The 15,087-nt window shown below is 40.5% G+C and overlaps 1 protein-coding gene across 2 annotated transcripts in view; it reads left to right on the forward strand.

The window, feature by feature from the left end:
- Positions 1-13,994, forward strand: part of LOC121929456 (omega-hydroxyceramide transacylase-like) — a 29,842-nt gene extending 15,848 nt beyond the window's left edge. For both annotated transcript variants that reach the window (XM_042465033.1, XM_042465032.1), the window contains 6 exons: positions 1,853-1,918; positions 2,413-2,622; positions 8,219-8,279; positions 9,215-9,451; positions 11,960-12,071; positions 13,205-13,994. In XM_042465033.1, the coding sequence (XP_042320967.1) occupies positions 1,853-1,918; positions 2,413-2,622; positions 8,219-8,279; positions 9,215-9,451; positions 11,960-12,071; positions 13,205-13,298 (780 nt within the window). In that variant the 3' untranslated portion in view covers positions 13,299-13,994. The remainder of the gene's footprint in view (positions 1-1,852; positions 1,919-2,412; positions 2,623-8,218; positions 8,280-9,214; positions 9,452-11,959; positions 12,072-13,204) is intronic.
- Positions 13,995-15,087: the final 1,093 nt, after the last annotated feature.

Here is a 15,087-nt window from a genome sequence, read left to right on the forward strand (position 1 = left end):
TCTTGCTCTTATTCACCTATTAGGGAAATATAAATCATCCTTAGTCTTTCTGGTATATATTTTAGCTGGATATCTTGTATGCTCCACCATCTGCCAGACAGTCTTATATGGTCTTCCCCTTGCCCTTGCATTATATATGACTGTTTCTGTGTGTCTTGTAGGTATAATTGTAATATAATTCTAAAGGCAGGCCAGAAAGGACATGTGGGATGCTGAGATGAGGTGGTATCAGACCAATTTACCACTAGGATTACAACCCAGATGTAGTAACTTTGTTGACAAATGGACAACCTTAATAAGAATGTAGTTGTCTATTGAGTAGCTGACTGGTGGCACTATAATAAAGGAATTAATGATATTTGGGGAGAGGGAGGAGGAGGAGATATCATCAGGCACAAGAGGCAGTGAACTGAAAAGCAATAAAGGAAAAAGAGAGAGATAGGAAGGGAGACAAAGGCCTGTTACAGACTGCCAAAATAAAGCTGCTTCAGGCCTCTTTGGAGGCATGCTATTTAAATGATGCACGGGTCCTAAGAGTCTGGAGGTTGCACCAAAGCCACACTCCATTCCTAAGCACTGGAGTGCAGCTTTGGTGCAGCTTCCAGATTCTTAGGATGCATGAATCATTTAAACAGCATACGTTCAAAGAGACTCGAAGCAGCTTTATTTTGGCAGTCTGTAACAGGCCTATGGTTCTTTGAATTGTGTATGTGTGGAAGAAAATGACAAAAACTTATTTAGCAAGAGGTACACAGAAATCATGTTTCATATCACCTCTTGCACTGTATCTTACAAAGTAGGGAAAGAACTGCTGCTTGTTTTGGTTGAAAAGTTCAATTAGGTTCAGCAGGACTCCAATCCATAGCAAGGTTGTATTAGAAAGTTCTGTTCTAGATCAACATGTGTATGTGTACATCAAACATGGCCAGGAAAAAGATCTCAGTGGGAAGGAGGGAAGGGAAGAGGAAGATTATAAAGGCTAAATTAACTTAATAGCAAGGCAGAGATTGATGGAAGAGTTTTTGGTCTCATCTGGCTGGCTGGGGAAAAAATGTCCTGGGGAGGGGGCTGAAATGTCTTCTCTCTGGTTTTTGAATACAGCTATTTCTAATCTTCATTTTTATTCCCCCCCCCCCCCCCAGGAAATGGCCTATTTGCTCTTATGTATGTAGAATGGCTCGTGTTAATGTTGTTATTGTCACTGCCAGTGCTTTCTGTATGTTATTTCTCTCCAATCTCCCTTTCTGTATCATCCTCAACTCTGGGTAACATGTTATGCATTTGATGAAGTGGGCTACAATCTGAGAAAGCACTTGTTATTAATTTATCCATCTCACCAGTGCCACAAAACTCTTTGGTGATTTTTCTTCAACAGACTATCACGATAATCTATTTGGATACGTTACATTAAATCAATAATATGGTACAATACTTCTTCTGACCAAATGATGGACTTTATCACATGTGAGAAATTTCTCTTAATTTCGAATGAAAAGAAACTGGGGCCAGAACGCATTCATGTTAATTTGCTAGTTCCACGAATTTACATGAATGTGAATTGCATTTGAACTGGCTTCCCATTTCCTGAAAATAGCATGCCATTGCCCGAATTTACGTGTGGTAGTCTATCACGCAATAACGTTAAACCCCACGATTGCTCTCGGACTGACTTCCCATTGCCTGAAATTGCGTGTGGTAGTCTATCATGCAATAACGTTAAACCCCATGATTGCGTTCAGATTGCCATTGGATTATACTTCCAATTTCCCTTGTCTGATAAACTCCGATGTCTCAGTGCTTCTATGAAACACTCATGCCTCCTCTCTTTTCCTTATCTTTCCTCTTCCCACAGGCATTGATTTGCAGCTGCTTTGTCCCAATCTATGCTGGATTCATCCCTCCCTCCTTCCGAGGTGTGGTGAGTTTACATGAGCAAATAACGAAAAGGAGCTTGGTTTTTCTGTCTTTTCAAGCCAATCTCAGAATCTGCCTTAGTTGAGAACTGCACTTTATTTTCTTAGATTAAGGGACCAGCATAGGTAATCTCAGGTATACTGCAGTTGTTGTGTTTCTGTGCCTACCTATTCTCTCCTACGTGCAAGGATCTGTTCTTCTTTTCCGCAATAAAAGCATAAACAATTGGATCAGTAACATGAAAAATTCAGTATCAAATTTTTTTTTTACAGGCAATCTTGTAGAGACAGAAATGTGCATCTCTGACATATCTAAATCCTTGAGACTAGCTAACTGTAAAACAAAATACATGCCTAAAAGATAAATTTGGAAGAGGATGAAGTACTAGCAGTAATACTTATATTCAAAATGTGTGCCCTTTTAATAATTCTGTTTCATATATATTTCACTTAGTATTATGAAATATTATATTGAAATATTCTTATCACTTTTCTACAGCGGTATGTTGATGGTGGCTTCACTAACTTGCAACCTCGTTCTGACCTAGAGACTGCCATCACAGTGTCTCCATTTACAGGAGAGATTGACATATGTCCTCGAGACTGCCCAGCCATCTTCTACAGCTTGCATATTGTACATGGCAGCATTCAGATCTCCCTAGAGAACTTGTGCAGGATTGGCTATGCTCTGTTCCCACCCAGCTACCGGGTAAGTTGTCCCAGTCATCTGATTACTGTATTCATCAGTTTGCCCAAAAAGACTGGACCAGTAACTTTAGGCAAATTAACTTTCTGGTCTACAGTTCTCAGGATCCCCAAACAACATAGCTAATGGCCAGGTTGTTGCAATGAATAACTTTTCCAAGCACCAGGTGTTAGTCACTCCCCCTTTCCTTCCTTTATTTTAATAAATTCCAAAAAGTGAGTAAAATCAATGAAGGACTTGGAAACATGGCATCAAAGAGAGCATAAAAGAGTAAGATGAGGGCCAACGAGGGTTAGTGGATTAAAGTGTTTATTTTGTTGTTGCTGTGTGCCTTCAAATCATTTCTGATTTATGGTAACCCTAAGTCAAACCTATTATGGGGTATTTTTGGCAAGATTTATTCAGAGGGGTTTGCCTCTGAGGCTGAGAGAGTATGACTTGCACAAGACCACGCAATGGCTGAGTGGGAATTTGAACCCTGGTCTCCAGGATTGTAGCCCAACACTCAACCCACTACACCATGCTGCTTCCAGTATGTATAAAAATTGCCAGACTGATCTCCTTGCTAAGGCCACATATTTCAGATGTACCTTTGTAAGCTGTACTTTAACATTTAACATTCAGTGAGATGTTCATAACTATGGCCTGTTACAAACGGGCACCCTAGGACGGACTCAGTCCGTGCTAGGGTTAGAAAGGGGCGTCTCTTCCAGAAGCCCCTAACCCTAGCACGGACTGAGTCCGTAACAAATGGCAGCAGCCGTTCCACACAGCCGCCGCAATCTTGACGTAACGGACGCTCTGCGTCTGCACGTCGCGCCCCGTAAATGACGCTGCGAGTGCGTGACTAGCGCCTCGCGCCATCTCTTCCAGGGAGCAAGAAGGAGCACAATTTTGGTGCTCCTTCTTGGCAGCGTCTGGGAACCATGCTGTTTGGCTGCTGCGGTTCCTGGACGCTGTAACCGGCGGCAGCGTGAGACGGCCCCTTCTGGGCCATCTGTAACACGCCCATGTTTCTTTCTCAAGTGATTATAATTGTTTAGATCCAGCAGCCAGCTGGACTGGATCCGAATTCCTGGAACAGTATTGATAGCATGTTGGTCCACAATGGATTTCTTGAGAACCATCTTGGAGTTGGCATGAAAATGAATAAGTGATGTACTTAAAGCTGGCTGTTGCCTCCCATGAGAAGCTGAATTATTTGCAGTGGTTTATCCGTGCTAGGGTTAGAATTTTGTTCTCCTTAATCTTCTTACATCAAGAGTTCAAAGATATAGCCATGTTAGTCTGTCGAATCAGTATGCAGAGAGGTCTTATAGTACCTCCGAGACTAACTGAAAGAAAGAAGCTGGTAGCATGAGCTTTTGTAGACTATGGAGTTTATCACACTGGAGCTAACTTCAGCATTAAAGAGAGATTGAAGCACATTTAAAGCTTCCCGCAAATAAAGTGAAAATTGTGAGTAATTGTACTAAAGATTATCACACGCAATTGCACAAATAAGGTGATATCAGAAATGCATTGTCGCTAAAAAAATATACACTTTTTTAAGATAATGTAAAAAACTCAATAAATAGGATTTAAAAAAAATAAATGCATTGTCACTGAAATCCAGAAAGATGTGTGATAATGCTTCTTTGTGATCACTTTAATGGCAAGTTTTGTGCAATGTCGTGTGAAATTGTTTCGTGTAATTATGCGATTTTTCTGGGATATTCACGGGATAAACTCCCAGTCTCCTTTATATGATAAACTCCTCTGTCAAGTGACTGTTTTAATCTTCCCTTGCTGACAAACATCTGGTGTTATGATTGGCTAGCAAACAAAGAAAAGTGAAGGAATGTATGGGATTGACATGTAGGGCTTTCCGCAACCAGTTGCCCTCTAGGGCCCTATTCCCACCAGGCTATAAACTGAATCAAGGATCGGATTATAGGAACATCGTTCCCATTTGAACTCATGTTTGATCCTTGTTTAAAGAAAATCGTTCCCATTTGAATCCATGTTTGATCCTACTTTGATCGATTTCTCTAGCTAAACCCCGAATCAGCGGTGGATAACCTGGGTTATCCTGATTGCACTTTTCCAGAGGGGTTTTTTTTTTTGCAGCTGCCATGTTGGATCCGTGGCAAATTAATGGGAACCAGGGTGTCTGAATCAGGGGAGCAGCAATGTTCAAGGGGCTGTCCCCGGGGGTGTCACTAGCTTTGTTCTCTTTCCTGGCATTCCTGGCACCATTTCCCCCCATTCGAGTAGCCTTTCCCCAGTGGTGTGTAAAACTTTTTTTTTTTAAGAAAAAAGTTAAACTGGGTTTTTTGGAGAGGGAGGGAAAAAGGAAGGAAAGAGGAGAAGGGATATGAAGAAAGGGAGGTTGGCGAAAACTTTTTGTGAGAGGAAAGGAGAGAGAGAGAGAGAGAAAGAAACCCAAACCCTGAACGTGGCTCCTGCATCCAGCCTTGTTTCCTTTTTTGAGATAGAAAAGGGGTGGCTGGCTGCTGCATACTGGGGTAGGTTGAAGAAGAAGGGTCCTCTGCTCGGGAGGAGACCTATGGAGGCCAAGAGCCTCCTCATTCAGGCTCTCATCAGCTTTTTGGGGGCTTATTGGGAAGGAAATGCCTTCCCCCAAATCCTCCTGAGACAGGAATGCTGGACCTGAGGCTCTTGCTCACGAGGAGCGCCATTGGGTTGCAAGTGAGCACCTCTTTCTGCCTTGGAAAACCTCAAGGCTCCCAATTGTAATAAAAGGGCCTAAGCACCCCCCCAAAAAAATTAAAGGGAGGAATGCTAAGAAATACAACTCCCTCTCTCTTTATGTACCTATCCACCCCCTCAACTTTTCTCTCTCTTCAAATTCCCCACAGAGCCATCCTTCTCTCCCTCTCTTTGCAAATAATAATAATAATAATAATAATAATAATAATAATAATAATAAATATTTGAGTGTGTAAAACTATTTTTTTTTAAAAAAAGAAGAAAGTTAAACTAGGTTTTTGGAGAGGGAGGGGAAAAGAAAGGAAAGAAGAGAAGGGATATGGAGAAGGGGAGGCTGGCAAAAACTTTTTGTGAGAGGAAAAGAAAAAGAGAGAGAGGGGAAAAAAAAACCAAAACCCTGAATGTGGCTCCTGCATCCAGCCTTGTTTCCTTTTTTGAGACAGAAAATGGGTGTATGGCTGCTGAGTATTGGGGTGGTGTGAAGAAGAAGGGGGGATTAGACCTCACTGTGACGTCTAATCACCTAAGCGCTTGATTGACAGTTTTTAAAAAGACGGTTCCAGAAAGGCAATGGGAATGGGGAACAAAAAAACCCGTGTCAAAATACAATGGAGAAAGCTCAATGGGAACGAGAACATGGGTCAAGAAAAAAACGAGTCCGTTTGCTCCCTTTTGTAATGGGAACGATGGACCTGATTCGAATATGACTCAGAAACTTGATCTGATCCAGACTCGCAGCAATATACATCGCTTTGTATGCTCAGTAGGAATGGGGCCTAGATGTGTTGTACAACAACTCATAATTCCACAGCCAGCTGTGTTGACTGTATGATTATGAGAATTATAGTCAAAGATGTTTAGATGGCACCAGATTCAGGTAAACTGTCCCATAGCATATTTTAAAGCCACCATGACCAGTGGTAGAGATGGTCTTAATTTTTGGGCAGGCAAGTGCCCTCTCCTAAGTAGCAGGGGAATAAAGGGTATACATAGACCTCAAAAGGGAGTAGGCTAGGTAGGAAACTAATTGGCTTCACCTCTGGTTGCAGGAAATATTGTAACCTGTACTTTTTAACATTTCAAAACCCCATATTTCAAAACTAGAAGTGGACCTCCAGATTCTTCCAGGTTTCGTTTATATGTTTGTTTGTTTTCTTCAATATGGCAGTCTATGTGGCTCCCAGGGCAGTAAATTGGTCCCTAGACACATTGCAGTTCCCCCTATTGAAGCATACAAAGCTGCCTTATGGTGAAGAAGCATCTTACTCCATCTAGCTCAGTATTACCAGCTGCACTGATTAGTAATGGCTCTCTAGATTTTCAGGGTGGAGTCTTTCCCGCCCTTATCTAAAAATATAAAGAATGGAATGTTCTGTGTGCAAAGCTTTATCTCTGCCATTGAGTTATATCCCTCTTTGCTATCTTGCCTTCTACAGCTATAAATTAGCTATGCAATTAAGAGCAGCTTTGGGAAGAGGAATGACGTAGATCAGGCTAAGGGCACTGGTGGAAAGTATTAAGCATCTGTCTTAGAGCTCTGCTTTATAAGAACATAAGAAGAGCTATGCTGGGTCAGACCAAAGGCCTGTCCAGTGGTCAACCAGATGCTTATATGAAGCTACAAGGAGGACATATATGCCCAGGCATACACACATGACTGTATTCTCCAGCAATGTGACAGCTAGTAATGATCATGAGTGGTTCATGATCCAAGTAAGGTGGAAGGAAGCAATAGTAATAGTTTTTACATTTCTATTCCACTTCATACTGAACAAAGTAGTCTCTAAGGAGTTAACAATGTGTAAGCTAATTGCCCCCAACAAGCTGGGTACTCATTTTAGCAACCTACAGAAGGATGTAAGGCTGAGTCATCTCTGGATCCCTGGGATCGAACTCACAACCTTGTGGCTGCAGTACTGGCATTTAACTACTGTGCCATCAGGGCTCCCTGATGTGTCTGGTTCTGACGTTTTGTGGTGAAATGTCCATCTCCTGCTGAGACCCCAGGCTCCTCCATGTCATGATGACCACTTAGAGGCATATAAATTCATCATGATTAATAGTTAGTCAGGATATTTTTAAGAATAGATAGCTTGTTGCAAGTATACATTTCACCACCATGCCATGAGTTAATGCATTTTCACTCACCTTGGTATCCTTGTTTTCATACCCTCCAACTGTTCCCATCTGGCAGGAATAATCCTGATTAGTCTTCTGCCATCCCAGTTTCTCTGCCCTCCTCTTCTTTCCCCCCTAATCACTAACTTGCTTAATTTGCAGCAAACTGAATTCAAAGTGCATTGATTCAGCAGAAGGGAGAGGTGAGAAAGGAGTAGATTCTTGCCCTTCCCACTAGGCGCAGGCAAAAGCAACCTGCTGCAGTAACTCTGAGCTTGTGTGTTCTTCCTCATTAATAACTTTTGCTGTCTTCACCAAACTCTGATGTTGCTTGGTCACACATGTTCCAGTTTTCAGCTGTGAAATGTTGGAGGATATGAGTTTGATAATGGTAGGAAGGGCAGCCAGCAGAATACTAAAACACTACCTTCCAATTATTGGAAATCTTATCCAACTGCTTCACTAGGTTGTGAAATGCCTGTAGGCATTGTTCACCCAGGCATAGCAAACATGTTTTACAGTCATGGGGGCTAGAAACTAGGCTTTGTTAAACAACAACAACAGCAACAACGTTAAAAATAAGATTTGGAACTCTGCCCTAGTACTAATATTGCTCTTTTCAGTCCTGCTACAAAACTGGGCAAACCTGCAGTCCTTGCCAGGATCCATTGTTTCCTTCTGAGTTGAATTGTTCAGCCTTTGTGACACACACACATGCCCACATATGCTGTTTGCTTGTTATGATGACATATGGCATGTCTTTCCACAGATTATGAATGAATTTTATTCACAAGGCTATCGAGATGCCATTTTCTTCTTACATAGAAACAGTAAGTGTTACCTGAACCATAAAGGCCAAAGTGTTCTTTACATCAGCACTTCTTAAATTATCTGATGTGGGACACCTTAAATTTCTGCTCCCCCCCCCCCCCAATGTGCCTGTGACTGGTACCATTATGGCCATTGGCTGCAATTGTTTCCTGAAAATTGTTTAGGGACTAGCATCTGGTGGCTTCTGAACTGGCAGTGTTCCATGGACCACTTTCTTGAATTACATCATCAGTGTCTGTGTGGCTGGGGGATTTGTAGAGTTATTGTTCAAACAAATAACGTCTCCGAGCTCCAATTTCTCTTCATAAAAGATTTGTAAAGCTCTAAAATACACACATCTTACTAACACTGAGTTGGAAAGACCCAAATTCATTGTTTCTCACAGAACAGATGTATATTTTAGAAGTGGTTTCTTTATGAGCTACTACTGGAGTAGTTGGAGGTGTCATGTCTCTTAAGAAGCCATATATATGTCCTTCAAATGCCTCTTGTAAATTTCACATCAGTTACAGCACCTCTCTGATGAATTCTAATCCATTAAGTTATTGTGCTTCATTTTGAGTCAGATTCTTGTTTCAGAATGTGATTAGATTCCAGCTTCTATCATCCTCTCTTCCTTTGGTTTCTGAAAGGGTGGGTAGAAATTAATTCCGAATCTGCTGATACATTGGAAACAAGAGGTCGCTCTTTGGGTGATTTGCAGTAGGCACATGACCCTTGCTGGTGGTTTTAACAGTTCTTGTTAAAAACAAAGTTGTCCACTTGGCCAATGTTGGATTTTATCCATTGCTTTCACTTGACATATACAATTTGGCCTGTGGTATACAAAAGCTCATGGAATAGAAACTCACCCCGTGACTTATGACCTTATCGGTACCTAAAATATTTGTTTTAAGGCAATTGTTTATGAATTTGTTTAATTGTTTCTTTACAGACATTTTTGACATAGGTTATCTTGCCAAGACAGTGACTTTTGAATTTGTTGGTGTGTTCAGTAAAAAAGATTTGTTTCATGCTGGTAAAGAGCCTTCTTGTCAAAATCAAGGGACAAGAGTCATCAACACAACTAATGGGACAGATTCTAAAGACTTTTTATGGCATTCTGTGATTAGTGGACTACACAGAGTTGGCATCAGAGTATTGCAACACCTGCCACTGCATTGTCGAAAAGGTAAGGCGTTCAAGTGTTATGCTGTCCATTTGGAGCCTTATACATGAGAAAAGAAAGCCAAAATGGAGTGGGACAGTAGTGGCTTTCTCCATGCCTCTCTGCGTGCTGTTGTAGCACTTTCTTTCTCGTCCCAAGGGGGACAACTGTAAAAGTGTACCTTTTGTTGAATGGATTTTTCAAGCATGACAAAAGATAAGCTATTATTGCCATCTCCATCAGGAAGTTAATGGAAGTGCTGCTATGGCATGTGGAGAGGCATAGAGAAAGCTGCTACCCTCCCTCTACATTTTGACTTTTTTTTTTTCATGCGATAAGGCTCTTAGTTTTAATGAATCACCTGTGCAGGAAAGCTTGTGAGAGATTGTGTGATGCGGTGCTGGGGGTATCAGTAAAGAAACCTTCCAGAAAGACAACCATGGATACAGTGGGTTGGGAAAAATCTCATGTATGTAGATGAGAAAGCTCTGCTTGCAGAAGATACCTCTGCTTGGGTTTAGGGAATCACTGTTCCACATTCTTCATATCACAGATTACCAGTAGGGTCTGTAGGATTTTCAGAAGGCTTGAAGTAGAAGGGATTGGGAAAATTTCCTTCCACCACATTGCACATATCAAGACTTGGATCCAACCCAGTTAAAATAATATTCTATATAATTCATTGGAGAAGTTGGATCTGGAATGTTCACTGGCTGGTTCTGTTCTTTATGATAATCAGCCAAAGATGGAAGCTGCATCAGAACAATGCTAAAGTGGCAAGGGTTCTATATCATGAATCTGCTTTAAGTGGCCATGAAAGTTTAAGCCATATAAAATGTGCTACTCTTTAAGACACCAGAAGATTTTTGTTAGTTTTGCTGCAATGGACTAACAGACCTCTAGAAAACTGCAAAAGGGAGTAGTTTTAATTTATAAGATCTGCCTTACATTTTCAACTCATACCCTCACAGCCTTCCAGAAAGTCAATAGCAAACCTCCTCTGAATATCTTGCCAAGAAAACCTTAAGATAGGGTCACCAAGAATCAGAGTTGATGTGAAGGCACATGACCACAACAGCATCATACATTTCTGCTCACTTGTGCAAGGAAGCAGCAGAAAGAAAAGTCTGCAGGCAATACTATCTGTTTCTTGAATGGCTGAGTGGAGCCCTCAACAAGGGTCCACAGAGCTAAAACAGTGTGTGAGCGGATGGCTTGAACAATTGCTTGTGCCACAGGAAAGTTGATTTTTTTTCAAGCCACTTTCCACTGCCATCACTGTTGCCTATTTGATTATTTCTTCTCAACTACAATTTTCATGTTGCCGTTTTTGCCTTTGCCTTTTTATGGTGTTGCAGAACTCTGCATAAGGAGGTATTGAATACTTGTGTCTTCAGTGACCCAAAAGGGCACACTCAGGTTATATGATGCTTATGTCACCATAGGATTTGAGCCAATGAGGGAGAGTGAAGCTATTTTAATGGTGTAACAAAGAGTGGCATCTAGTTACTTTCAGAAATTTCCTTTAAGAGCATTTTAAAAAAAAATTGAGAAGAAAGGTTTTATGTGCTTTTCACACTCATAGGTCTCTCTCCCTTGGAAAAGGAACAGAAAATAATGCAGGGCAACAAATAATGCAATGAATTAACATTTGTCAAGGCTGTAACATGTTACAGGAGTGGATTACTTCTCAGACATTGTAACAAATAACAGATGCTGGTTACATTTAGACAGTAAGGACGTTATCACATAGGGTGTGCAGAATCGGGGGAAAGCAGGGGTTTAAACAAACATTATCCCCTGAAAATCTCATAATCACAGTGAAGATTTTCACATGCATCATGATTAAAGAGGACTCATCCTGGCAATAAAAAGGTAATAACCAGCAACAAATAATTCACTGGATTTCCTCATGAATGATTTGTTGCTGGTTATTACCTATTTATTGCCAGAATAAGTACTCTTTAATCGTGATGTCATGTGAAAATCTTCAGCGCGATTGCACGATTTTCACAGAATAATGTCCACTTTTCCCCATGTGATAAAGTCTCAAAAGTTTCTGTGCTCTGTGATTGACAAAGAAAGGGCTCAGAAAATGCGAATATGTCGTCTTACTGGTCAGTAAAACACATAGCTCTGTAATAGCAGCTTCATAAGCATTGCTTGTCTTTTGATGTATTCTGGACACATTTTTGGTCATGTGTAGGAACAGTGTTGAATTAAAGTGGGCCAAGAGCAAAACCTGGTGGATTGTCATGGGTGGAGTTAGCACAGAGTGTTTGGAGCTGTTGGTTTCTGGGAGACAGTAGTAAAATATGGCTGTAAGGTCAACTCTAAATAGACTTTTGCTGCTTTTAGAGTTAGCAAGCCCAAATGGGAATGAGAGGAGCTGGAATGTGGAATTCTTAGTCTTTTCCAAGACTGTAGCTGGAGAAAGATTTTGGTGGGGTTGAGATGTGAATCTGTTGCCTTCAAGAAATGATTAATTTTATTATTATTCCCCCCCCCCCCAACCCTGGATTTTGCTCATAGCTTCTGCTGTCATGAACAATCAGAAAAGGTCTGGATTGCTAAACTCAGTAGCAGGATTCATTCTGCATCATTTAACAAGTCCAACACGAGTGGCATGGTCTTTCTATAAAAGGTAAAAGCATCCTTTTGGAAATTTTTCAGCATCTCATGGCTTCAGCAAGGAGTTAACAACAGCATGGTATTTTGTATTGATGAGGAATGTTACTAGTGCCTGGTTGTTCTTGTGTGCCTTCAAGTAATTTCTGACTTAAGGGAACCCTGAGGCAAACCTCTCTTGGGTTTTCTTGGAAGAATTTGTTCAAAGGGAATTTGTGCTTGCCTTTCTCTGAGGCTGAGAGAGTGTCACTTTCCCAAGATTATCCAGTAGATTTCTGTGGCTTAGCAGGGATTCGAACCCTGGTCTCCTAGTGTCCTAGTCTAAGACTCAGATCACTACACTATGGCCTGGTGCAGAAATAAAATACCTGTAGCCTCACCCTTTAGAAAAATGCCATAGATCAATGGGGAAGCATCCTTAAACTGAATTAGATCCTTGAAACAGTATACTAAAAATCTAACTTTAGACATTAGATATTAAATAAGGCAGTCAGAAATTTTTTAAAGTACGAAGGTTGGAATATTTTGTTTAACCTGCATTTTTAAAGCTGATTGAGTTAACCTGTGCTTTCTTAGTATCCATATGGATATCAATTTTCTTATTCTTTGGATTGCACACTTCTCTAACATAATTCTGTGTTTTAAAAAAAACCTACAAAAATGCATATATTAGGAATTGTTGTATACAATTGTTTTGTGTACAAACTGTATATGTCAGGGGAAACTGCATGCAGAAATGAACAGACTGAACAGACTGATGCAGAAATTAAATGGGATGGACTTTTGGCAAAACATGAGCAAAATATGGACTGGCATAAACTAATTTGTCCATCCCAAGCTACAGAACTGCTTCCTACACTTAGGGATGGACAAATTACCAACTGTCCTATGTGATACCAGTGCTCTATTTGTCTATTTAGCCTGGTATTGTTTATTATGTCCTGCAGCAGCTCTCAAGGCTGTCTTGGCTTTCATATTATCTGTTTTCCCATCTTTTTTTCTTTATCTTTTAAATAGGCAATTTTCAGTTGGTGTAGGATCTGTATCTTCGTCCAGTCTCAGAAGATTGCAATATATTACAATATATTTCTCAGTTTACCCTTGCCTATAAAGTGTGTGATTTTTCTTGTATTTTTTTTTCTTCTAAAGGCTATTGCGGCTGTGGAAGAGGTCATCTGGTCTGGAAAACAATTCTGAAGGTCTCAAAAGTGATTCTTTGTCAAATACAGCCAGGGCAAACTGATAAGAAATCAATATTGTTTCAATCTAAAAACTTTAAAAATATTCAAGAACTGAAGGAACTGAAACTTCTGCAAAGAGCATTCAGCCTTTCTGTCTTCATGAATAAAAGCTGCACTGCTTGCCAAAATTCTATTGGATGATTTCCCATTTCCCCTCCCCGAAGTATTACAAAGCCCATGAATAGTATCTGACATTACAACTGTTTGGCCATGAAAGGGCTCAGAGTCAAGAGTGTGACAACCAATTTTTTACCTTTACATCTGGCTTTAAATCATTCATACTTGAATGGTAGGTATGAAGAAAAAATAGAAATATATGTCTGTTTCTATAGGCAATGGCTATGAACCTATACACTGGAATATAATGTCTAGTGATTTGCTTTACAGATCAAACACCAAAGTAATTGTTGTCATAGCTGGACAATTTATTTTCAAGGTACAGATCACTGAACTCCTGTTTCTCAGATGAGGTTTTGGACCATCAATCAGTTCGACTAGTCCACCGCTGTTGGCAACTCCTAGGAGAAGACAGGTAGCCCCTGGGTAGCTGCCAGCTGCCCTTTTGCAGCTGGAAGAAGACATCATACTCCTAGATGTTCAGTATACTAGTATGTTTTCACTGGAGTCAGATGCTATATGGCTGCCCTAGTTCTCCTGATCACTAATTGGCTTTAGTGATGTGCTCCAGAGTTGAAAATCTTGGTTGCATGGTGGAGGGCTCATTGCACAAGGCAGTACTGATTACTTCTTTGTTCAACAAAGATAAAAACATATACAGGGAGGTAACACCTGTATATGACAACAATAGGATTCCAGAATATGAAGTCACAGAATTATTGTTTTATTACCATTCTGTATAAAAGAGAAACAATTCAGTCTTTCTGAATTCCATGCGTATTTTGAAACATGAAATAGCTCAAAGGTTTAACTTGGATGTCTCCTATAGTAAGGAAAACACAACATTCCTTCCTCAGCAAATTATAGTAGCTCTCTTGCCAGGATGCTTCACTAACAATGCTTTCCATGATAGCTACTATACTAACAGATATTTTGGAAGCTGTTATGCAACTATCTTATAAGCTATACCTTATAACATATATCCACATATTACATTTATCCATATAATATACTGTATAGTCATAGGGTTGCCATGAATCGAGATCACGGATCCTATTGCATGGGGTTAAAACCCTGGCTTACCTTTCCTGAATTCAGTCCTAATTCGGGAGGCAGCCAGATGTTATTGCAAAGAAATCATTGCTGAATCGCTGCTCGGGTCCATCCTTGATGCAGCTTGGGTGTGTAAGTCGCTTCAGTGGCCATTGTTAGCTTCCAACTCTAAAAATGGCCACCAAAGCAGCTTAGAGGACTCGGGCTGCATCCAGGATGGACCTGGGTAGCAATTTGGTGGTGATTTCTTTGTGATAACATCCAGCTGCCTCACGAATTGGAACTGAATTCGAGAAAGGCAAACTGGGGTTTGAACCCCATGCGATAGGGTCCCAACTCAAGGGTAGTTAACAACAACAACAAATAACATATATGCATTTTATAGATGCCTTAGTGTTTTAAAGTTTATAACTAATCTAAGGCTGTAATGCTGTGTAATTTACTTGGAAACAAATAAATTTGGGATTAAGTTTAGCTAATCTGTGGAGTGAAACAGACAGGCAAAATGAAGTGGCTTCCAGCTGTTTTGAAGGTGGGGTGTTTATATGACACATGCCTCCAAAGCAGGTATAAAGCAAAATGAAGCTGCGCTCTGGGGCTAAAAGCCAGAGCAGAATGAAG

The sequence above is a fragment of the Sceloporus undulatus genome, chromosome 4, assembly GCF_019175285.1.
Source record: "Sceloporus undulatus isolate JIND9_A2432 ecotype Alabama chromosome 4, SceUnd_v1.1, whole genome shotgun sequence".
Taxonomy (NCBI): Eukaryota; Metazoa; Chordata; class Lepidosauria; order Squamata; family Phrynosomatidae; genus Sceloporus; species Sceloporus undulatus.